Here is a 25,422-nt window from a genome sequence, read left to right as displayed (position 1 = left end):
TTGCTCTGTTCTTTCTCTTTGAACTTGTGTTGCTGAGTAGGAAATTGAAGGATGTCCCATTACTGCCCTCCTTGGATTATGAGAAACTGAAGAAGGATTTGATTTTGGGGAGTGACCGCTTGAAAGCCTTTTTGTTGCAGGCTCTGCGCTGGGTAAGTACCTTTTTCTTGAAGTTAAAAAAAAAAAGGGGGGCTTCCCTGATGGTGCAGTGGTTGAGAGTCCGCCTGCCGATGCAGGGGACACGGGTTCGTGCCCCGGTCCGGGAAGATCCCACATGCCACGGAGCGGCTGGGCCCGTGAGCCATGGCCGCTGAGCCTGTGCGTCCGGAGCCTGTGCTCTGCAACAGGAGGCCACAACAGTGAGAGGCCCAGGTACCAAGGAAAAAAAAAAAAAAAAAAAAAAGACCATGCTGGTTTTCTTGGCTGGCTGCCTTGCCTGTATCTTTTAACCCATCTTCTCAAAATCTTTCTTCATGCTTCCTGCTGACACCAAGAGTGCAAATGAAAAGCAGCTTCTGAACATCACTGTGGTCTCTTTTAAAAAACCCCTATGTTGACGTCACAGCTGCCATTGCCTTCACTCGATGATTTGATACATGATGATTTGGTACATGTAGTTTCAAGGCCCCGGAGACGTCCTGGCATCTGGTCCTTCCCTGGTCCTGAGCCAGACTCACAGCTGGTGGCGTCGGTGTTTTAGAGCACGAGTCCCGCTCACACTGACCCCCGCAGACACCTCTGGATTTAGGTATTCCCGCGCAGCCACACGAGCAGGCATCAAGGGTGAAAACTCATTAACAAGTCTTTAAGGAAAATAGAGTGTAATCTAAATGGTTACTTTTCTGAGAATTCCCTGGTGGTCCAGTGGTTAGGACGCCACGCTTCCCCTGCAGGGGGCACAGGTTTGATCCCTGGTCAGGGAACTAAGATCCCGCAAGCCACGCGGCACAGCCAAAAAAAAAGAAAAAAAGCCTTCGTTTAAATAAATAAATGGTTGCTTTTCTCGCCAGTTTTCAGATTGATCACAGTTAAGGCAGTGGTTCTCAAGCTTTCTGGTCCCAGACCTCTTGACACTGTCAAAAATTACTGAGGAACCCAAAGAGCTTTGTTTATGTGAATTTTATCTACCAAAATTTCACAGTATTAGAAGTTAAAGCTGAGAAAACGTAAAATATATATTTATTAATTCATTTAAGATGAACAGTAATAAACTGAGGACATAACATAACATATTTTTTTATGAAAAATAACTATTTTCCAAACTAAAAAAAAAATTAGTGAGAAGACTGACATTGTTTTCCACTTTTATAAATTTCTTTAATGTCTGGCTTAATGGGGGGCAGCTGGATCCTCATCCCTGCTTCTACGTTCAGTTTGTCACAGTATCTATCACGCTTCATATGACCTCTGAGAGGTTGATCATTAAAAAGGCAAAACATGCCTTAGTATTATTATGAAAATAATTGTGACCTTCTAGACTACCCTGAAGGGACTCTCCAAGTGTAGTATGGGGAACCCTTCTAGATCCCCAGGGTTCCCCAGACTACATTTTGAGAACTGCTGGCCTAAGTCAACACTGGTTCACTCTTTTTTTTTAAATTTTTATTGGAGTACAGTTTATTTATTTATTGGACTCTCTCTAGTTGTGGCGAGCGGGGGCTACCCTTCGCTGCGGTGCGTGGGATTCCCATTGCAGTGGCTTCTCTTGCTGCAGAGCACGGGCTCTAGGCGCGCAGGCTTCAGTAGTTGTGGCATGCGGCTCTAGAGCGCAGGCTCAGTAGTTGTGGCACACAGGCTCAGTAGTTGTGGCGCACGGGCTTAGTTGCTCTGCGACATGTGGGATCTTCCCGGACCAGGGCTCGAACCCGTGTCCCCTGCATCAGCAGGCGGATTCTTAACCCCTGGGCCACCAGGAAAGTCCCTGGTTCACTCTTTAACTGAATAATCTATTCTAATTCACCTTGAAATAGTGTCAAACCCCTTCATGGATCCCCAAATTTCAGGTTATCTTGACGTCCAAATGCCTCTGAGGGATTTCCCCATCTCTCTGGGAAGCACTTGCACTCTGACGGTTGGCAGTGCTTCCGGGAATGTGGTCTGGAGGAGCGCTCTGAGGACGCTCCAGGATCAGCAGGGAGAGTCCTGGGGCCACTGTGTCTTCTCTGGTTCTGTTGACTAGAGTGGGTGGGTGGCGTGAGTAACCGCTAGCGGCTGTCCCTGCCCAGAGGTTTGCCGCTGCTCCAGTTACCAGCCTCCCTTTGGTTCTTCGATTATCCGCCGGGCACTTGCTATCGGTCCATGCTATTAAGCCTCTTGGCGAGACAGGATGTTCCTTTGCTGAATGAATGTCATAGAACAAGCAGGAAAAATAAAGAGATCCTTGTAATTCTGTCTGAGACCCCTCCAGCCCCTCACCCCTCCACCCCAGCCCAGCAGTAGCCTCCGAACTCACCAGAAGGGCGGCAGCCCCTGTGACCGTGTAAAGCCCATGGGTGAGAAGGCGGGAAGAGCAGCAGACTGTCCGGAACCCAAAGGTGGAGGTCCTGAGAGGCCGGTGTCCCGGAGAGGTGGGACCCACTGCAGCCAAGGAGGGAGGCCTGGGGGAAGAGAGGACCGTATGCAAGGAGGGCGGTGCCAGGGGTGCCACACACGCGCACGCACACGCACACACAGTATCCGCAGTGCTGCTGTGCCGGCCCCTGTGGGACGGGTCTGCTCTGTGCGCCTGGCGCTCATTCACGGCCCCCCCGTCGGGCACCACGCAAAGGCACCCTGTGTTTTCACACCCCCCTCAGCTGGACCACACGTCCCCAGCCCCCACTGCGCTCACATCCCCCCGTGCTGCCCAATAGTCTGCTCGTCCTTCGGGTACCAACTCTTGAGCCACTTACGGCAAAAAAAAAAAAAAGCCCTCTGCAGGCATCGGTGTGCTGTCTCTTATCTCCTCCCTTACAGTCCAGTCCAGTACAGTCCTTCACTGCTCTGGAGGTTACGTGTGTAAGTTGACTCCTGCATCGCCCATCCAGAAGTACGTTGTAATTTTTTGTTAACTGGCTGGTTGGCTGGTTGGCCACCCGGCTGGGTATTACTCATCTTGTTTGGTGAAATGCATAGTTACTGGTGCTACCAGCTGCGGGAACAGTTTCCTCCACATCGACACTTGGGTCCTCTTGCCCTTGTTTTTCTTCATTCTAGCGCTTGACCACATCGCACCCTGGAGAGCAGAGGGAGACCGTTCTGCAGGCCTACATCAGCAACGACCTCTTGGACTGTCACAGCCATAGCCAGGTGGGTGAGAGGGGGCCAGCGCCCAGCCAGGGCCTGCATTTCTGGGAAGAATCTCAGAAGGAGGAGGCTTTCATTTCTATGCATATCTTCATCGTAGTGACTGTATGTCAGCCTGGGGCTTCTATTAGCTTCCGAAATCTGCTGTCCACCCTGGACACTGGCCCACTTTTCACTTCTAATGCAGAGTCCTAAACAAGTTAGTACTGCTGGATTCAACTCTGCAGCCCTTTTCTGCCATTTTTCCTTTTCTCAAATTCCCCGCTCTTTCTCTCACCCCACTGCTTACCATGAGTCCTGAAAACTCAGCATGACTTACAAGGGGCAAGGCAGGTAAGCAGATTCAAATTGTTTTCATCTGGGCCTGACTTAAAAAGTGTCTTGGGCTTCCCTGGTGCCGCAGTGGTTGAGAGTCTGCCTGCTGATCCAGGGGACACGGGTTCGTGCCCCGGTCTGGGAAGATCCCACGTGCCGTGGAGCGGCTGGGCCCGTGAGCCATGGCCGCTGAGCCTGCGCGTCCAGAGCCTGTGCTCTGCAACGGGAGAGGCCACAGCAATGAGAGGCCCGCGTACTGAAAAAAAAAAAAGTGTCTTCAACACTCTTTGTATATAGCTTTGGACCAGATAGGTCTAATGGTGCAGTGGGAAAAGTATGGGGTTTAGAGGGAGATAAACTGGTTTCAAATCTCTGCCCCACCGACTATTGGCCAGACACCCTTAAGCAAATTTCTCAGTCTCAGGGAGATTTCCACCACCAAGAAGGGGCCATCACCTGCCTCGTGAGGTTGTTGGGATGGCTGCATGTGGTCACGTGTGGGGAGAACTTAACCCAGGGCCCAGCTCGGAGGAGTCCTCCTCCCGCCTCCTCATCCCTCTTCCCCAGGGTTCTCAGCACCTGGCCTCCTACCGAAGGAGGATCGACAGCTTGAACATGCCCTATGCAGAGAAGATACTGCATCTCATTATTTCAGTTTCATCCAAAATGCTCTAAAAACTTCATCTCCCTACTGTTAGGCTTCACAGTGTGTGCCCTGAGTGCAGTATCAATACCTCTTAGGATCGCTGATGAAACAGCCCCGGAGAAAGCTTGTTGCGCGTAATCTGTTGTGTGCACAGGCGACAACATTTAAGGGTTTTGAGTTTCTTCTTTGTACATAATCGTATTGTTCCCATGAAACAGTTAAGTATGAAAAATAGTCCCTCAAATTCTTATTTTCTTTTCCTTTTTTTTGTTGGTATTTGTAATGGCACGGAAACCAGCCTATAAGACACGAAGCAGCTGAAGAATATACTGTCATGACTTAACGAACTCAAATTCAAAGAGTGAATTCAATACTGATTCTTTCTGAACTGTGATATTTCATTGAATCTAAGATGTAATTTCTCCCCCCATTTTAGCATTTCCGAAACTGGGGTGTATCTAATAGCCGATGGCCTGTTACAGTTTACCTTACAGTGCTTTTTTCTTTCTTGGTTATATATAAAAAAAATAATATGTCCTCCCATGAAAGGTGTCTTAGGTTTTGTGATATATGATATTTGTCAAAATGCCGAAATCTTTATAGCCACTGAAGATGTCATATCTTCCTCAGGTCATTATTTTTAATTGCTATCGCTTATTTATTTTTTTTAATAAGGAATGAGCTGGAGTTACCTTAAGATGTCAGAGAATCTGCAGAGCAGGAGAACTCCTTGGGAAACATGGGTGCCGTGTCACCATGACACCAAAATAAATTGGGAGATATATATATATATATATATATCTCCCACGTTTTGTTATATATATATATATATATATATATATATATATATATATATATATCCCACGTTTTGTTTATCCATTGATCAACAGACACTTGAGTTACCTCTACCGTTTGGCTGTTGTAAATAATGCTGCATTGAACATGAGTGTGCACACCCTCACTTTGTCTCAGTCAGTTCCTTGCTTTTCTTTGTAGTGTCCTCATTTGCATGTGTACCCTGAATAATATAGTGTTTGATTTGGGGTTTGCTGAGTGGCAAGCACAGACCTTGCTCTGCAAGGAAAGGGTACTGTTCCCATGTTAGATGAAGGCACCTAGGGGAAGATGACATGAATAAAACTGCTGGATTATAATCAGGCGTAGCTTCCCTGGGCTCTTAATGGTCCCCTCTGGGGACATTGGTAATCAAAGTCAGGACAGAGTCCCAGGAAGCACAGGGCCTCTGGCAGGGCTGAAAGGTAGGCCAGGTGCTGGTTATCCAGCAGCAATATGTATGGCCAAGGGGAATGGTGAGCCGCTCTGTAATCTGGGTTTTTAAGCTTGCCTCGTCTACTTCTAGTTCTCAGGAGCTGATCACATGCGAACACTTCTGTGGGGATGAAAAGACTTTCCACAGCTGATCCACACAGCAGGGTGTGAATGGGGGAGCTGGAGCTTCATCAGAACAAGGGCAGGGGTATCCAAGTGTGGATGACTCTGGGCTCACCTTACCCAGGTAGTTTGCACTCTATTTGAAAATATGTTACATGGTGCACTACTTTGGATCTCTGGCCGTATTTGCTAAAACCGCATAGTCTGTGTCCTAGCAGAACCACTCCTAAGTATAACCCCAACAGAAATGTGTCCATACGGTCAACTAAAAGATGTGTAAGAATGCTCATAGCAGCACTATTTATAAGAATCAAAACACTGGCTATAACCCAAATGTCTCATCAAGAGTAGAATGGATAACTCAACTGGGATATATTTGTAAAATGAGATGTCTAGAGCAATGGGAAGGAGCACACAGCATACAACACGGATGACTCTCACAGACATAATACTGAATGAAAGAGTCAGACATAAAAGAATACATACTGCATGACTTTACTTATTAAAACATTTAAAAATGGACAGAACTAACCTACGATATAAGAAGCCAGGAGAGATATTGCCCTTGATTTGGAAAGGGACCCCGGAAGGGCGTCTGGGGCTTTGGTAATGTTCTGTTTCTTTCTTTTTTCTTTTTTTTTTTTGCGGTACGCGGGCCTCTCACTGCTGTGGCCTCTCCCGTTGCGGAGCACAGGCTCCGGACGCGCAGGCTCAACGGCCATGGCTCACGGACCCAGCCGCTCCGCGGCATGTGGGATCTTCCCGGACCGGGGCACGAACCCGTGTCCCCTGCATCGGCAGGCGGACCCTCAACCACTGCGCCACCAGGGAAGCCCAATGTTCTGTTTCTTGATTTGACTACCGGTTACCCACGTGTCATCAAGCTGTACACTCATGATCTGGGCAATATTCTGTATGGATGTTATATTTCAATAAAAATTTTACCTAAATGAATATGGTACAGTGGCAATAGGCATCTTGGGGATGACAGCCTTTGGTATGTTACTCTCTTGAGTCAGTCATTCAGCCTGTACTGGTGGCCCTCCACATCTGGGGCACAGCTGCCTTCCAGAAATCTCTTTTCACCAAACGTATGTTGATTCCTTGCAGCCCTTTCCTGAATTGGATCTCTGTTTCCAATATTCCGGATTGTCTTCTTGGTGAAGCCTTTAGTTAATAGCTTCTAGAGAAAGGATGGATGGGGAGTATATTTTTCAAGACTGTGTATGTCTGAAAATATCGTTATTCTTTGTATAGAACTCTGGGTTGTAAATAATTATCCTTCAGAATTTTGAAGATATTGCTTCATTGTCTTTTAGGTTCCAGTGTTGCTGTTGAAAAGTCCCAGGCCATTCTAATTCCTGACCCTTTGTATGTGACCTGTTTTTTTCTCTCTAGAAACGTGTTGAATCTTTTCTTTTTCACCAGTGTTAATGAATTTCCCATTGATGCCTTTCATGATGTGTATTTGACACTGTTTTGGGCACTTTGTGACCCCTTTCAATCTGACAACTTTAGTTCTGGGAACTTTTCTTGAGTTGTTTTGTTGATGATTTCCTCTCTTGTTTTCTCTGTTCATTCTTTCTGAATGTTGGGCCTCTTGAACTGGTTCTCTATCTTTTTTCTCATATTTTCCATGTTTTTCATTTTGTTCCACTTTCTGGGAGATTTCCTCATCTTTATTTTCCAACCCTCCTGTAGAGTTTTTCATTTCCCTTTTTTGTGTTTTTTTGTAGCATTCTGTTGTTTCATGGATACAGTTATATCTCTGAGGATATTAATGACAAATTTTTGTCTATTTTTAGTTTTCTTCTCCCTGCACAGTCTCATTTCCTCCAAGTTGCTTCTCTCCCCTGCCCCATTTGTTTTGGCCTTATTTTCCACATTAGAAACTTTCCTTGAGTTCCTGGTAGACCTTGGTTATCTCCTGATGTTTAGAGTGGAGGGACTGAAAAGCTGACTGGTGGTTCTGAAGGTGAGGGTCAGGCCTGTAGGCATAGAGCTCCACTGAGGGTGACCCTGGTGGGCCATCTATTGGGAACCTCTGATTTCAGAAACTTTAGTTCTTTCCCTGTTTCCAGGGCTGGTCATTCTCCTCCAGGAAGTGTCTTCTAATCTGCCTAGAAGGTAACAGTCTGGTTGGCAGTGTTCCGAGAGCCAGGTAGGGGAAGAGGACGGAGGTGGCTCTCTGTCGAGCATTTATCCTGCTTTTAGGCACCACCCCTGCTCCATTTTGGTGTGGCAGCCCTGCTCACCTCTGCCTGCTGTCCTCCGTCCAGAGACCTTTTGTGTTGCCCTCAAAAGAGAGCACTCCCAGATGTGTGATGGGAGGTGAACGGGAGGACAGCTGTGCAGGAGCAGCGCGGGGGGCATCTAGCTGCTGCCTCCACAGCTTTCATTCCTTCTTCTTGATTTCCCCCCAGTTCTCGAGACTTCTGAGGGTTACGTGACGTAAGCTGGTGATTCCTCATTGCCCGCTTGGCGTTCTCGGGTCTGCTAAGTTTGTTACCATCCTGCATTCCTGATTCCAAGATTGTGTTGTTATAGTTTCTTGTGCTGTCCTCTCTGTCCTTGAAGATTTGTCTCCTTAAAAAATCCATTTAGTTTTATGGTGGTTTATGGTGTTGTCCTCTCTGTCCTTGAGGATTTGTCTCCTTAAAAAATCCATTTAGTTTTATGGTGGTTTTGGAGGGAGCGAAGTTAGACGAGTGTTGGATCACTTGTTCTACCTGGAAGGACATCAGCAACAGTAATAGCAAGTAGTGTTGCTTACTCGGTGTCAGTCACCATTCTAAGTGCTTCGAATAATTAATTCTTCTAAATTTGGAAGTCTGAAAAACATATTTTTTTGCCAACTCTCAGAAAAAAATCAGTTGGAAATCAAGACCGAATCACCTCTAATAAGTTCACTCAGAGGAAGAGAACAGCAGACCTGCAGAGGAGACATATGCTTCTCTCTCACTTTTCTTTCACTTCATTGCTTTTCCTCTTTTGATTGATATATATATATTTTTTTAAATTATTTTTTTATTTTTTTCTCCCACAGAGGAGTGTGCTGCAGCTGCTGCACTCGAAGAGCGAGGTGGTACGGCAGTACATGGCCAGGCTCGTCAACGCTTTTGCATCCCTGGCAGAAGGTGAGACGGCAGCTCTCCTTGCCGACTGAGGGAAAAAAATGAAAAGCTGAGAATTATGTTTTATTTGGTGGACAAAACTGAAAGACTTAAGCCCGGATGCAGCATCTTACATAGCTCAGAGGGACTGCTCCGAAGAGGCAGGGGGGGAGCCAGGGTATAAAAGAGTTTTTGCAGCAAAGATGAGGTAGACAGAGCATCAAAAGCTTACTGTTAAAGAAAACCAGACATCTCAAGTTAAGGAATTCAGCACTTTTCTGTGTACAGGAAGATGCAAGAGTCTGGGCTCACTGAAATCATTCCTTTGACAGGCACCTCAGCGATCTAGGGCCATAGCCTGTGCTTTCCCATCCTGAACCTCTTCAGGGTGCACCGCTGGGGGTGGCTGCAGGGGCTGAGGGCTTGGCAGTGGGCAGCCCGTTGGTCTCCATCCTGAGTCCCCTCAGGGCTCACCGTCCAGAGTGGCTGCAGTGGCGTGATGTCTGCAACATCCTTTGCTTACTGATACGGCAGGCAACATTTTTTTTTTTTCATTGATACCTTCAAAGAGAAGAGCTAGGTCTTGTGGATGTGTCTTTCCCTGTGAAAACACATTCTTCCCCAAGTTTCTTAGCAATGGCATGTGATTCCTCAGTTTATTACTGTTTAATGCATCTAAGGTCTTTTGAAAAACTTAGTTGTTGTCATATTACTGTAACTTATGTCAGAGCAAATTTTGATGGTTTGGGAGTTTATTTTGTTAGCCTTTGGTTTTATTTTGTAAACTTTCTGGTATTGTAACGTAGTACTTTTTAGATTGCTCTCAAGATAGCAGGTAATGCATTTTTTATCATTTTCTACTTAAGACCAAATAAGGTTGGTGAAATAAAGTGATCCCAATAAGCACTATACCATGTCTTTCAAAACACTAATCCTTTTAAATCAAGAGGATTTGAAAATTCCCCAAATAACATGCCACCATAATTTAATTCAAAATGATTTTACAAAATGCCATTACCTCCCATAAATTCTAATTTGTTTGAGCTCTTTTTAACACGAATAATGGGAGTTTTAAATTGTGACTGTATGACACTCCAAAAGTTTTTTCATTCGTTTGTTTGTTGTTCCAGCCATTTAACAAACATTTTATGATAAGCCAGGGTATGTGCCAAGGACCATTCATATAATATGGTTGAACTTTATGTCTGAAATTAATGTCATCTGTATCAAGATACAAGTTCACAACAGGCTAGTGATAGGGTCCCAGGTATGGTTCCTAACTTCTTCTCCAGGCCATGGGTGTGTCCAGAAAGCACAATGGGCTGCCTCTGTTGTTAAGACTAAGGGGTTCATAACACACAGATTCATCACCCCCTTTTTCCTTGTGATATGACTTTTGGGTTCAAGATTTTGGGTAGGGACTTCCCTGGCGGTCCAGTGGTTGGAACTTTGCCTTCCAGTGCAGGGGGTGTGGGTTCAATCCCTGGTCAGGGAGCTAAGATCCCACAGGCCTCACGACCAAAAAACTAAAACATAGAACAGAAGCAGTATAGTAACAAATTCAATAAAGACTTTAAAAACAAAAAATGGTCCACATCAAAAAAAATCTTAAAAAAAAAAAAAAAAAGATTTTGGGTAAATAAAAGACAGTGCTCCGCACAAGAACACAGTGATGAATCATGTTTAGATGACAGGAAAAGTGGTTTCCATTCATTAGATAGTTGATTGAGTAAAACCAACTTGCAGTTGAAATATGCTTTAATAAGTTTTCTAGAACATAAAATTACCCAAACTCTACGTGCATTATATGCAAAGTTTTCACAGAAAGTGGTTTTGGAGCATGAACTAAACACAAGATAAATTCTCTCCCTTGTTCATCTCTGGTTATATTATTAGGTCGCCGCTACCTTGCCCAGAACACAAAGGTGCTGCGGATGCTGGAAGAGAGGCTGAAGGAGGAAGACAAGGACGTCATCACTCGGGAGAACGTTCTCGGGGCCTTGCAGAAGTTCAGCCTCAGGTGCTGACCGTGCAGTAGGTCATGGTGGCGCCTGTGAAATCAACTTGGGGGTTTCTTAGCCACTGTTTTGTGCTTATTTGGTCCCAGTGACAATCCAAGATGCAGGTGATATTTTTCAGTGAATGCTTAGAAGAGGTTGGGTGACTTTCTGAAGAAGAGCTGGAAAGCGTACCTCGGATCCCCTAAACCATCCTGCTCCTACACTTTAAAGCACTGGTCTGTTCTCCTAATGACCATTATCTCGTGCTGACCAGGTGCTAGATGCTAGATTGTGTCTCAGGCCACGTGCAAGGTTTGGAGATAAGCACATGAATGCACCCCGAGAGAGCCTCCACCTGCAAGAGCCCACAGTTCACTGTGGGGGAGGCACGTGTAGATGCGCGGTCACAGTCGGGGGGGAAGGTCGCTCTGTGGAAGTCAGGGGTGGAGCCTCCCGGTTCCTGGTCACCCATCTCGGCCGCCTGCGCTGTCGTCTCAGCCTGGACCTGGTCGTGACTTGGGAGTGCTCCACATTCGAGATTTAAAACTCAGACACCTCTTCTTGAAGCAGATCTGACGTCCTCCCAGAGCCTTTTTTTTTTCTAAATTGGCAGCATTATTAAGGTGTATTTTACATACCACAAAATTTACCCGTTTTAAGTGTACAATTCAATGATTTTTGGTAAATTCACCAAAAGTTGTACAACCATCACCACAGTCTAATTTTAGAACACTTCCATCACCACAGAAAGAAACTTCATGCCTACCTGTAGCCACTTTTCATGCTTATCCCTTCGCCCCAGGTAACCACCACTCTGGTTTCTGTAGATTTACCTGTACTGGTGTGGTCTTTTGTGACTGGCTTCTTTCACTTGTTTTTGAGGTTCATACAAGTAGCAGGTACCAGTACTTTGTTCCTTTGTGTTGCCGAATAACATTCCATTACGTGGACAGACCACATTTTGTGCATTCATTCATCAGTTGATGATATCTTGGTTGTTTCCACTTTTTGGCTATTACGCATAATGCTGCTATGAGTATTTGCATACACGTCTTTGTGTAGACCCATGTTTTCTTTTCTCCTGGGTAGGTATCTAGGAGTGGAATTGCTGGGTCATATGCTAATTCTTCCAGAATCCATGTTCCCTGATGACCACCTGACTTTTTCGTTGACTACTAAGAATTTTAGTACCTTGAGTCCCTAACTTTTTCTCTCAGTCCCTAACTTTTTCTTCCCACCAGATGTGGTTAACATCTGACTGACTCTCACTAATAAACTAAAACCTGAAAAGGGACATATTCTAAGTGTGTATATGTTTTGTGGGAGGAAAGCTGTAGGTATGTAGTTCCTACTATTTGCCATGTCCCTGCTGATGAAAATTGCTCGTTCTACCTACATGAATTGAAAGAACTATAAATGATCTCCAGAGTTATTACTTCCTCAGATCATAGGAACATGTTTCTGTTTGTTTATAAAGATGATTTAGCTTGATGTTGACTGTATTTGAAAAACTTTTAGAAATTTAATAACTTTAGTTATGATAGTGCTTAGTCCCGTCAATTCTTAAGGTTGACATGATAACATCCACTGTAACACATTATGATGAGGCATTGAATTTTGTAAGATTTTACACCTGGACCTTGGGTAGAAAATAATTCCATATAAATTGTATTACCCAGGTTACTAAACTAGCCTTACTCTATAGAGATCTGAATCAAAATGGTATTGAGCTGGTTTTATATGAGCTGGTCTTCTTTTTTGTGTTTCTTTACTTTTACATAGCTCAGAGTGCCTAAACTACATTATATAGACTAGACTTCAGGTAAAAATCTGTTTGTCAGTGAACCATTTCTATGACTCTGTTTCCTGGGTTAAGTAGACCAAAAGCTATCAATAAATATTTATTAAGTATCTGAAGTACTACGCTGCTAATTCTAAATATTGAAAAGGAAACTTTCAGAGTAGGAAGTCTCCTTACTGCCTTATTTTTCTTTAAACCTTTAATAACATCCCTGAAAGGTAAAGAATTTATTGTTGTAGTTTCCGTTGTACAGGTCTAACAGTAAGATATTCGCCAGGGTCCGTGACTTCCGTGCAGTTTCTTTTCTGATAGGCATTCACACTACTATGTACTGTCACATGAAAGGTTTCCTGCTGACTCCCTGCAGGCTGTTTCATCCTAGGCGCCCACTGCAGACAGCGATGATTCAAGATGGCCTCATCTTCTGGCTGATTGACGTCTTGGAGGAGCCTGACTGCCTGTCAGACTACACGCTCGAGTACTCGGTGGCCCTGCTCATGAACCTCTGCCTCCGGAGCACAGGTCTCACTGTTGCCGTCCCCCTGCCCCCAGGCTCTGGAGTACCCACGAGCCTGATGTGATCTGCCTTCCGTTTCCCTCCCAGAAAACTCAAAACAGAAAAAGAGTGTGAAGCATGTCCAGCTAGGTATAAAGCTATTGAATCCCTAAAGCCAAAATACCACTCTGGCCTTGGAAAGAATAATTTATACGTATATGTATGTGTGTGTGTATATATATATATATATATATATATACTGCATATATATGCAGTACCCATTAAGAGGAGATTGAATTACATTACGTTTTTCTTCATTTTCATTGCATTATTCAAAGGTAGGAAGTGAAGAATTATGATCTGTTTTACCTGAAGACAGAGAAGTATGTTCCCAAGATTCCACAGGATTAAGCTGATGACAGAGCAGTGACATTAAACCAGGCTTCCTGCTCTTAATCACAGTCGCCTTCCCCACTCCACCTCGTACAGACAGCGATTCCCATGTGACATCTTAGGTCATTTATGTCTTGATCAACAAAGGGAGTGATTTTAGCTTTCCTGCAGGTTCCATCCCACTTAAATGATCTGTTCCCTGGGATGGAAGAAGCTTCCTTGGAGAGGTGCCACGTCCGGCCCACGGCTGACCTCTGTCTGAGAAGGTGTTGAGAAGGTGTTGGGAGGTTACCTGGATAAATAGCTCAGGGTATTTGTTAGAAGCTCCTTCACCCTCAGACGCCTTGGAATCTGAACCACCTAACTGTGTGTTGTTGACTGACTAAATGACTAATCTTCTCTTTTAAAAACATAGCGTATGCAAATTTCCTAGCTTTAAAACATTTATCAGATTATAATCGGCTTTTCTTTATTATCATCAGTTTATTTGCAATGATTGTCATGATGATGTTTGGAATTCCTGAAATAGCTGGAGGATTTGTAAGTGATGGCCTGTGCACTTGGGAGGAGAGCATGGCCCTTTGACTCATCGTGCTTTCAGTGTATTGAACAGCTCTGACCTCCTGAATAGTAAGAACCGCCGCCACTTACTGAGCACTGGGAGTGTGCCGCCCTATACTGAGCTGCCGGGACTTCCCTGGCGGTCCAGTGTTTAAGACTCCGCGCTTCCAATGCAGGGGGCGCAGGTTTGATCCCTGGTCGGGGAACTAAGGTCCCACGTGCCGTGGCGCTCGGCCAAAAGAAGACAAAAAACTGATGCTGTCTTTCTGTCTCATGGTCCTGTCTCCTTTTCTCTATTGCTTTGGGAAACTTTAGTGTTCACATCCTGAGATACACTGAGCTACTTAATTCTACATCGCCCTTTGAGGTGGACATTATAATCCCCAAGGGACCCCAGAGGAAGAAATTGGGCCCCAAGTCGATGAAGTGACTCACCCAAGGTCACACAGCTCACAGGCAGAGGAGCCAAGGTTCATATTCAAGTCTGCCTGACCTGAAACTGTGCCTCTGAGTTTAGACATGTCCTGTTTTGTTTCTCTCTTTTTCTCCTAAAGGGAAGAACATGTGTGCCAAGGTGGCGGGCCTCGTGCTGAAAGTTCTTTCGGATCTGCTCGGCCATGAAAACCGCGAGGTACCCAGTCAGCGCCGTAAACCCCGGGCTTGGGGGAGGGTGGCCGGGGGTACTTGCTGCACTTGCCCTCTTCCAAGTATTTGTATAAGCTATGTCAGAGCTTTCATCATTTTTAAATTCTGGAACCCAGAGCAGGAGGCTGTTCCCTGGCTTCCCGTTTGTGAGCACAACTGCCGTTCGCTGGCCTGTACTGCTCCCTCCCGGGGGTTATTTTTTCCTCCTGGTCATCTCCCCCTGCTTCACTCCTCCCCCCATGTTGACACTCCTCTGTTGGCTTTAATATATGTCCATGGACACGTATGTAACATGAAAATATATTTAATATTATGGGTGTGCTCAATTTGTATAAATAACATTGCCCTCTAGATCGCATCCTTTTCTTCCATTTTCACTGTCTCTTTAGGACCTTGCTCTGTTGCCTTCTGTACGCCTAGGTCCTTAACTCTCACTGCTGTACAGCAGCCCCTTGTTGGCAGCCCTGCCCTTTCACTTATCCAGTCCCCCAGGGGTGCCCTGTTTGCTTGCCTTCACCTCTCTGTGCCACAGCCATCCTCGGTGGACGTGGCTGCACTTCCCCCTCAAGGGCCCGAGCCGGAGCTTCCCTGGGGCGTAGACACTCGTCACTGCTGGCTCACCCCATATGTCAGTCTTGGGTCAGAGTCCTGCAGAACTGTCCGCGGGATGGCCGTCCTGGCTTCTGCTCTCATCCGTGTGGTGTTCTAGCCAATGGGAGGCAAGCCCTTTTTAAATAAAATAGAGATCTGGATCAGCTAACACACGCTATGATTATTCTCTCCCCCGCTTTCTACAAATGCCTTTGTGGAAACCATGACATCACTTTGCACCTGAAGCCAAAACCTCCACAAAGATCTGCCCTCTTTAGCCGGCTCTTGATACACGTTAAGAGTCAAACAGAGAAAAAGCCAACAGGAAAAAAAGGACAAAGTGTATAGTCAAACAGAGAAAAAGCCAACAGGAAAAAAAGGACAAAGTGTATAAATGGACAGTTTACAGAACAGTAAATCTTGATGGTCTGTAAATATGAAAAGATCTTCAATTTTGCTAGTAGTCAGGGAAATGAAAATAAACACAACTATAGGATGTCTTCTCTTACCCATTAGATTAGCAGAAATGAAAAGTGGTAATAAATCCGGTTCTGGAAAAGGGTGGTGGGAAATGAGACCTCCCCCATTGCTGCGGAGGGTGTACGTAGCATGCAGTCCACTCGAAAGGGAAAGCCCATTTATCAAGCAGCTGCAATGTACCATGTCCTGTCTGGCTTGATGTTAGGGTTACTTATGTGCGTAAAACATGGGTCCTGTCCCTGAAGAGCTCATGGAGAGACATAAGTATAAGTTTAAAAATATACCAAATCCTGGGAGTTTGCTGGTGGCCTAGGGGTTAGGATTCTGGGCTTTCACTGCCATGGCCCAGGTTTAATCCCTGGTCAGGGAACTGAGATCCTGCAAGCCGCGCAGTGCAGCAGATAAATAGATAAATACTGAATCCAGCGCAGAAGCAGAGGGAGGTATGTACAGGGAGCAGAGCAGCCTGTCTGGGGGCTTAGGAAAGGCTTCCTCTGAGGTATGTCTGAGCTGAGTTTTATTTTTTAATTATTTATGTATTTATTTATTTATTTTTGGCCACACTGTGCGGCGTGTGGGATCTTAGTTCCCTGACCAGGGATTGAACCCGCACCCCTTGCATTGGAAGCGTGGAGTCTTAACCGCTGGACTGCCAGGGAAGCCCCTGAGCTGAGTTTTAAAGGATGAACCATAGGTTTCCAGATAGACATATATGGGAAGAGCATTCCCAGCAAGATGAGCTGTTAGAACCAGGCCAGGGCATGTCACAGTGTGCCGTCGGGTGGGTGGGTGGGGGCAGGGGGCAGTCCCTTAAGTGGAATCTGTGTAGTGTGAATTCCAAGTGGCCGGAAGGAAGGAGCAGAGGAAGACGATACAGAGGCCAAACGTTGAAGGGCCCTGTGTCCTACAATAAGGAGTTAGGACTTTCCAGGTAGTTTCTACAGAAGGTTCCCGAGGTCGGGGGAGGGATGGTTTGGCCCATGCTGTAGAATCTTGGCAATGGTATGATGGTTGGGTTAAAGGGTGAACATAGAAGGCAGAGAGACCCTTTTGGAGGTCTCATGTAGCCTAGGTCATGGACGATGATGTCCGAACAAGGACTGTAGCGGCACCTATGGAAAAGATGGGTTCCCACTAAAGATGGCTTGGAGACCCAACATTGGAGGGTAAGAAGAGAGAGGAATCAGTGACGCCTCCAAAGGTTCTAGCCTGAGTCATCAGGATGACATTAATTCAGCAATGACATGTAACGGGAGTAAACTTTGGGAGAGAATGATGCCCTTGGTTTTGAACTCTTAGTTTTAGCTGTTGCCCTGGGCCGTGCCAGTGGAGATGTCTGTCATTTGGAGACCTGCATCCTGGAGCTCAGGGAGCTGTGAAGGTGGCAGTGCTCGCCAGCCAGGCTGTTCTCAAGGGTAGTGTGTGATGTTTGAGTTGTATGGTATTTGAGAACCTGAAAATGACTGTTTTTTCTCCCCTTAAAGATACAGCCGTATGTGAATGGAGCTCTGTACAGCATCCTTTCTATTCCATCCATTCGTGAAGAAGCAAGAGCAATGGTAAGAAAACGTGCTGTGGATTGGTCAGCTTCTGTCAGGGCCACGTTCAGAGGCTATTAGAATAAGGGGTCCCTGATGGGGCCCCAGGGAAGGGCTTCAGATAGCTTCTGAACTCCCTGAAAGTGTATCCCAAATACATATTTGCAGTTTTCTGGGGAGAGAGTTTGTGGTTTTTATCAGATTCTCAAGGGATCCCAGCCGACAGGATTAAGAACCACAGCATCGGAAGTTGCTAGAAGGTTTATTTTTTGGAAAGTTGTAGACATTTTTAAAAATTTAAGTGACTCATTTTAACTGAGGGCTTTGGGAATGCTTGTGGATTTAATAGTAGGAGAAACTTAGCAAGAAAATGATGAAACGGAGAAAATCATCACCCAAATTCACCTCCAGGCTTCCTGGAGGAATTGTAGCCGTGAGACCTGGGGCAATCAAAGCACTCCTCTAATCTGCAGGCATTCTGATAGCAACCAGGTGGAACAGATAAAACTGATAAAACTGTCTGGTTGGAAAAGAGTTAACTGAATATTTAATGTGTTTACTTTAGTGTTTATATTGGAAGCATGAAACAAACCTCAGGTGATTAGCATCTTTTGAGATGACAAACGTTTCTAGATCTAATCAAAACCATTGGAGTTTTGTCCTTTTTCCTTACGACATGTGAAACCGTGTGTGCGTATTAAATGCTTAGAATGAAGGGATTAAATATATATCCATCATCAAACAACAGGCTAAATTCAGTTTGAGACCAATGAAGCATGTTCTTCCACTTGGCTTTGCTTACTTAGAATAATTACTAAATCTTCTAATGGGTCATCTACAGTTACATCAGCAGTTATGCCAGAGACAAAAACTTATTTAAGATCCATTCTGTGTGGTCACGGTAAACAATGAAACTTAATTGCCTACTGCTTTTTTTTTTTTTTTTTTGCCGTACGCGGGCCTCTCACTGTTGTGGCCTCTCCCATTGCTGACCACAGGCTCCGGATGCGCAGGCTCAGCGGCCATGGCTCATGGGCCCAGCCGCTCCGTGGCGTGTGGGATGTGGGATCTTCGCGGACCAGGGTACGAATCCGTGTCCCCTGCATCGGCAGGCGGACTCTCAACCACTGCGCCACCAGGGAAGCCCTGCCTACTGCTTCTAAAGAGAAAAAGAAATCTGCTTTTTCAATACAGAATAGGGGAAGATAAACTTGATTAAATTCTGCATTATGGTCATTCAGGTCAAAGAGAGGAATTGTCAACCAAGGCAGAGAACAAGGAAGAAAACATGTAGGTTGAAGAAAAAGAAAGAACAGAGGTGATGTGGAGTCCAGAAGCATGAATGGCAGACATCCAGGGCACAGGGGTGGAGAAGGCGGACTTAAGGGCAGGAAGGGGACAGGCCCCAAGTGGCGAAAAGAGACTCACTGTTGTCGGACACGAGGGGGGTGGCCCTTAGAGATCATCCAGGCCAGAGAGAAAAGAGATGAAAGAATGGGACAGCCTCAGAGCCCTGTGCAGCAGTATCCTGAGGTCTCACATGCCTGTCATTGGAGCCCCAGAAGGAGAGGGGAGAGAGGGAATGGGCAGAAAAGGGTTGAATCAATAATGATGGAAAACATAAACATCATAATAAGGCATCTAGGAAATCCCCAAAGGTTTGGAAATTAAGCAGCACAATTGAATTCGCTTTCTATTGCTGCATAAAAAATTACCCCAAAGTTTAATGGCTTATAAAAAATGACTGCCTCAAAAAAAAAAAAATGACTGCCTCACAGTTTCTATAGGACAGACGTTGGGGAGCAGATTAGCTGCGTGGTGCTGGCCAAGAGTCTCTCCTGGGATTTTAGTGAAGACTTCAGCCGGGGAGCCGAGGGCACAAGGATCCGCTTCCAAGCTCGCTCTCGTGCTGGCTGTTGTCTGGGGACCTCGTTTCCTTGCCAGGGGACTGCTGCATAGGGCTTCTCTCCACATGGCAGCTGGCTTCTCCCCGAGGGATCCTAGAGAGTCAGAGAGTGAGCAAGACAGCAGCCACAGTCTCCTCTATGACCCAATCTGAGAAGTGGTCACGGGACCGGCTCGGCTGCAGTGTGGGAGGGACGGCCCGGGAGCATGCGGTCAGGAGTGGGGTTCGTCCATGGAGCCTGGCTGCCACTCGCTTCTAAGTTGCCTCTGGATCAAAGAAGTCGCAAGGGAAATTAGGGCTTTTAATCTTTTGACATATATCACAAATGTTTCCCCAATTTTTCATTGGTGTTTTACTTATGGGGCTTTGGTTATATGACAGCTTTAATTATAGTTAAATCCATTAATATCTTCCTTTATAGTTTCTGACATAAGTTTCTAGACAGCCTCTGAATTACCGACTTTGAAAAGAACACGTAGACCACTTAGATAGAGGTGTAAGTAGCATACGCCTCCCTCTGGCATTTTAACAGGGATCAAAGTCATAAGCAAATGGAGGGAGCTTCTGGACACTTCACCTAAGTAGTTACCATTTATCTGTAAGAGACGCCTCTAAAGGAGGATGTGGCTTCACCAGAGTCTTTCTAAAACCCTGAGATTTCCTCTCATTTCACTCTTATCCTTGAAGAGGTGTTTAGATTGATGGAGGGTATTACATCCTTTTCCTTTGTTATATAACAGTAATAAAGGAAACCAGACAGTGAGGAGAACGTTATCCATAATCTCACCGCCCTAACATCTGCTCACACGCAAAGCCAGGGAGGAGGTGACGGAACTGACGTTCAGACCGTGCCGGGTGTGTGTCAGCACAGTCCTTTTGGAAGGAAGTTCAGCAGTGTATGTGATAAATTATGGAAACCTACATATTTTGGATTCATTCGTTTTCCTCTGGTCACTGATGCAGAGAAGAGCTCTGGGCATGACAGGGCTCAGTTCAATATCTTTATAATAGTGAAAAACCAGAACATAAATGTCTGGTAATAGAGGAATTGCTAATGAAATTGTGGTTCTTTTGCTCACAGTACTAGTAGCTATTGAAGATGATAATTAAGAAAAGCAGTATGAGACAGTATGGGAACTTCATTGTGTAATGAGGGATAAAAGCAGAATATGCCATTATAATAACTCTGTGTTTGCAACTGTGTAAAACATTTGTGTGCTTGTGGAAAATGAGAGAGAATACATAAAAATTAGATTAGTACCAAATGCCACTATGGTGGTCTTAAAGTAATACCAAGAATAAAAAAAAAAAAAAGGAGAAAAAGATACATGCGTGCCCTGAGGCCCATTTGAACTTTAAGAGACCACCAAGGTCTGGGGCCGGAGAGCAGATGCGATCAAGAGGGCCACCCTCATGCTACCCCAAGGCCTCCTGCACCCAGGGCTGGAGTAATTGTCGGCCAGGAGCTCTTCCCTGGGATCGAAACCCCAGCCAAACATTGCGCCCTGGGCTGGAGCAGACCAGATGCTCTGTCAAGGCTCTCGGAGTCTCTGGGAGAACCAGGGAACTGGGCTCAGAAGCCACAGAGCCAGGAGAAATGCCCACACACTCCACGGGGCTGCTCCAGTGATATCCCCACTGTGCCTTGCACCAATGCCCTGGGCCCAGGCTCACACCGCAATGCCAGAAACTCTGCTCTGCTGTCCCTGAAGGGCGGGATGCCGCCTGCCCAACCGTCACAAAGATGTGTGTTCCCCGTATGCCTGATTCTTCACATTGCCCAGTTCTGAATCAGTCTCACGTGGGTGCATTTGATTGGCAGGACCTAGGTCATCTGCCTGCACCCTGGCTGAAGGGAGCCTGGGAATGCTAGCATGCTGCCTGCGGCCTTGGGAAATGAACACGTTGTAGAGAAACTCTTTTAAAAGTGTTCATCAGCTACAAATGTAACGGTTGTCCGTTACAGTTGGTGAGCCTGTCTGCTGTATTCCATGGCATCCCATCATGTGCGGGCCTTTCAAAATTAATGTGGAGGGCTTCCCTGGTGGCGCAGTGGTTAAGAATCCACCTGCCAATTCAGGGGGACACGGGTTCGAGCCCTGGTCCAGGAAGATCCCACGTGCCGCGGAGCAACTAGGGCCGTGTGCCACAACTACTGAGCCTGCGCTCTAGAGCCCGTGCTCTGTAACAAGAGAAGCCTCCACAGTGAGAAGCCCGTGCACTGCAACGAAGAGTAGCCCCCCGCTCAGCGCAACTAAAGAAAGACTGCACGCAGTAACAAAGACCCAACGCAGCCAGAAATAAATAAATAAATAAATTTATTGAAAAGAAAATTAGTGTGGAAATCTTACTGAGAGGATAAATTGATATGGCATTTTCAGAAAGCAATTTGACAACATGTATAACAGTCCTCAAAAATATTCATTCTTTGCCCAGTAATTCCACTTCTGAAGCTCCATACAAAAACATGAACAAAGATTCATGTATGAAAATAGTCATCACAGCATTACTGATCATAGCGGAAAACAGGAGACACCTAAAGGTTCTCCAAGGTTCTGTCCGAACCCTCTTCTCTTCTCACTCTGGGGCCACCGGGAACCTTGTTGGCTCCCTTGCTTCAGCTGCCAGCTCTCTCTTCTGAGCCAGAAACCCCTACCAGACACAGCAAGCACAGTCTCAACCATTTATTAAGCATCTCCTATGTGCCAGTCGTCAGACTAGATGCTTTTTCTTTCTTCTTTTTTAGGTATAATTATGAACAGTGAAATGCACAAGCCTCACATATACAGTTTAACGCATTTTGACAAATATACATATTTACATAACCAACACCCAGTTATATCCTTTAAAGATCTCGTGTCCACTTGAGTTGCCATCCTTATTTTATAGTTGAGGAAAAAGGCTGGGAAGAGTTCAATAATTGACCAAGGTCACGTAGCTAGTTTATGGGGAAACGAGAACTACAATCCAGATTTTACCTTTCTAGAAGGTAATGCTCTGCTTTAGGTGATGGGAACTCACCATGTTCAAACGTGCACTGGGCGCTTCTGCTTTGATTCAGTTAGAGCTGTTGATTCCAAGCTGCCCTACCTAAACAGGAGCTCACTGGCTCCGGTAACTGAAAAGTCCAGGCAGAAGCTTCCGGCGCAAGCCTCAGGCACAGCTCGATCAGGATTCACATGTCACTTGATCTGTTTCTCTACCAGCACCTCTGTACTCTGCTCCCTCTGCTTTGGGTTCAATATCAGATACACTTTCCCCTCGTGGGGGTAAGAAGGCCTCATCAGCTCCAACCATACATTCAAGTCCCACAGAAAAGAAGAAGGAGGAGAAATAGACATTTATGGTCAAGTCAGCATCTTACCTCTACATGTCCCTGGAATTCTGTTAGTCAGAATTGAAAACGCTGATGTCAGTGTTTTGTAGTAAATAATACACACTGTAATGACTTTATAATTATTTTGATGGAAAAAGAACGATGGCTGTTTAAAAAGAGGTTCTATTTGTTCTATGACTTCTCTGAACATGTGGTTTTACTTTTCAAAGACCATTTTTGGCCCTAAAATCCAGTAGGCAGTGTATAACTACAGGGAAAACATGGGAGCGAAACCACCTCCCCAAACAACATACTGCCAAAGCTCAAAGGAGGACTTACACAGTAAAATTTTACGATAGCTTTTTTAAAAATAAATGTGTTATGATTAGGTCAGATAGTCAACCAAGAATAAAGTAATTTCCTTGTGAATTGTAAAAACAACAAAAAGAATGTTTAGAACTGAGCAGAGGATTTTTATTGTGCGTATATCCCTTCCTCCTGAAAAAAAAGTTTTTTGGTTTTTGGTTCTTTTTGTTTGTTTAAATTAATTAATTTATTTACTTTTGGCTGCACTGGGTCTTCGTTGGGTTGTGCGGGCTCCTCATTGCAGTGGCTTCTCTTGTTGTGGAGCACGGGCTCTAGGCTCGAGGGCTTTAGTAGTTGTGGCTCTCAGGCTCTAGAGCGCAGGCTCAGTGGTTGTAGCACACAGGCTTAGTTGCTCCCTGGCATGTAGGATCTTCCCGGACCAGGGCTCGAACCCGTGTCCCCTGCATTGGCAGGCGGATTCTTAACCACTGCACCACCTGGGAAGCCCTGGTGTTTTTTTTTGATTAGGTGAAACTACTCCATTGAAAAGTAGTTTCCCCCCAAAACTGAAATGTTAACTCTTACTCTCTCCGATGCTTCTAGGGAATGGAAGACATCCTTTGCTGCTTCATCAAAGAAGGCAACGCTGAAATGATCCGCCAGATTGAATTTATCATCAAGCAGCTTCGTTCAGGTCTGTTTAAGGCAAGAATCTATTATGTATCCTTTGAATCTTTCACATATGCTAGAAAGACATGTGGGCTTTCTTAGAGGAGCTTGTCATGTCTTAGAATTCATTCAAGAGGCCTTAAGGGAGGTGGGGAGATCCAAGTGAACCCACAAATGGAAGTTCAGCCAGGTAGCCAGGGCCACTTTGTCCCGTGATCGATAGTCTCTCATCACACTTTTGGCTTATAGTCAACAAAAAGAGCTCAAAAGCAGTTGCAGAACCCTTCTCTAACTGGAAGTTCTCTTTATGTGGGCCTCCCCCTCCTAATTATTTCCCCCAGACCACTAGGGCGGCCGTCCCAGGGTCCGAGGGTCAGATAATGAAAACAGATGCCAATCTTTCCGGCACCACCGTGGAAAAGGCCCTCGTCCTCCCACGTTCATTCGCTCCGGAAGAATTCATGTTGCCAACCAGCAACGTGGGAGGGTGTGATCCCCTTCCTTCCATTACTGGGACCACCCACATCCCATAATAAGCAGGAAAGGAAGGTAAAGGAAGCCTTGGATGGGACCGGGTGGTGGGGATGCTCTTAGCTCTTTCTGTGGCCCCCTGATGCCTTGATCCTGACTTGTACACAAGCCAGGGGCACCTGGCACTGCCAGCATCCAGGGTCAAGCTTGTCACTTACGTCTTTCTGCACGCCCTTGTCCACATCACTGAAAGTCCAAGTGCACAGATTCTGTTGCTCACGCGAACGCAGGTAAAAAATGAATCTCCTGATCTCTAATCCCAAGGCAGCAGCTTGACCAAGGCCGAGCAAAAGGGAAATGCGTGAAGCCCTTCACTGGAAGAAGCCCACAGGTGGCTCTCCCAGCTCCTGGTTCACAGCTAGGGCTGCACAGGGCAGTCACCTGGGGAGATTTGAAAACCCCCCAAGGTAGCACCCCATGCCAATTAAATCAGAATCTCTGGAGGAGCCCCAGGTACGAATAGTGTTTAAAACTCCCAGGTGATTCCAGTGTGCAGCCCTGCCTCGGAGGGACACAGAAATGGAGAGGCAGAAGGAGGGGGTTAGAGGGCTCCCCATCAACAGGAGGCGGCCAGGAGAGCAGCCGGTGAGGTTAAACCTTGGCTGCCTTCAGGCTGGGGGCCCATTTCCACTTGAATGTCCTCCCCTTTGGTTTTTATGGAGCAAATATAATTCATCCCGGATTCAGGTGGGGAAGGAACAGATTTGTATTTTCTGCAGCTACTGCATTTCTGACTTTGCACTTCCATTCTGCTAGGCGGGCATATTGAAAAAAATAATAAAAGGAAATAAAACCTTACCTTAGTCCTGGCCGAGGTTACTCCCTAACCTTCTCTATGTAGGCCACAGTTTGGGAAGGCAGGGGAATGCTGGGAAAAGTTGTTGCCTATCTGCTCTGAGGTCGCTAGCTATGCCGAGACCTCCCTCCCAGGCCAGGAGTCCTCTGCAGCGTCAGGGTCAGGTTTGGGTTGGGAACCTTCAAGGCTGACTCTGTTTCAGTCGGTCTGTCAAGACACACTCACCTCTATTTCCTTGTCAGTCTTCCCTCCTCCCAGGCAGCCAGAAAGCAGTGTGTCTTGTCTCTCTGGCCAAGAAAACATCTCTTCCTCTTACATAAAGCTGGCCCTTGGACCGGCACGCTAACGAATGTGAGGACGAGGGGTCAGTCTACGTTTCCGTAAGGGATGTGCTTTAGCAAGAAGTTGTCCTGCGCAGAGCCAAGGCCTTACAACCTTGTGTGTTCAGGACAGACGTGGGGTCTACCTGCTCAGCTCCGGAAGGTCCAGTTTCAATGGAGTGCCTACAGTGGTTCTTTTTCATTTCAAGCACAGAAGCTGTTCTGTATCCGTAGGACAGTGGCAGGACTCCAGAGACGATTACCCAGGAGTCTGCTACTTTGAAGCAAAATTAGAAAGTCATTGAATATTTGGGTGGAGGAC

At 45.9% G+C, this 25,422-nt stretch overlaps 1 protein-coding gene across 9 annotated transcripts in view; it reads left to right on the top strand.

Annotated features, from left to right (window-relative positions):
* Positions 1-25,422, top strand: part of ARMC9 (armadillo repeat containing 9) — a 142,050-nt gene that overhangs the window by 45,884 nt on the left and 70,744 nt on the right. For 8 of the 9 annotated variants that reach the window (XR_010944186.1, XR_010944187.1, XR_010944188.1 and 5 more), the window contains 8 exons: positions 41-152; positions 3,196-3,288; positions 8,685-8,775; positions 10,648-10,771; positions 12,920-13,074; positions 14,557-14,633; positions 17,203-17,277; positions 23,388-23,478. Coding sequence is in view for 6 of the 9 variants with exons in the window: in XM_067740247.1 (XP_067596348.1) it covers positions 41-152; positions 3,196-3,288; positions 8,685-8,775; positions 10,648-10,771; positions 12,920-13,074; positions 14,557-14,633; positions 17,203-17,277; positions 23,388-23,478 (818 nt within the window). In the remaining 3 variants the exon portion in view is untranslated. The remainder of the gene's footprint in view (positions 1-40; positions 153-3,195; positions 3,289-8,684; positions 8,776-10,647; positions 10,772-12,919; positions 13,075-14,556; positions 14,634-17,202; positions 17,278-23,387; positions 23,479-25,422) is intronic. The other variant, XM_067740245.1, reaches the window with a different exon arrangement.

The sequence above is a fragment of the Pseudorca crassidens genome, chromosome 6, assembly GCF_039906515.1.
Source record: "Pseudorca crassidens isolate mPseCra1 chromosome 6, mPseCra1.hap1, whole genome shotgun sequence".
In the NCBI taxonomy this organism is placed as follows: Eukaryota; Metazoa; Chordata; class Mammalia; order Artiodactyla; family Delphinidae; genus Pseudorca; species Pseudorca crassidens.
Note: the sequence above shows the minus strand (reverse complement) of the source record. Positions and strands in the feature narration are given on the sequence as shown.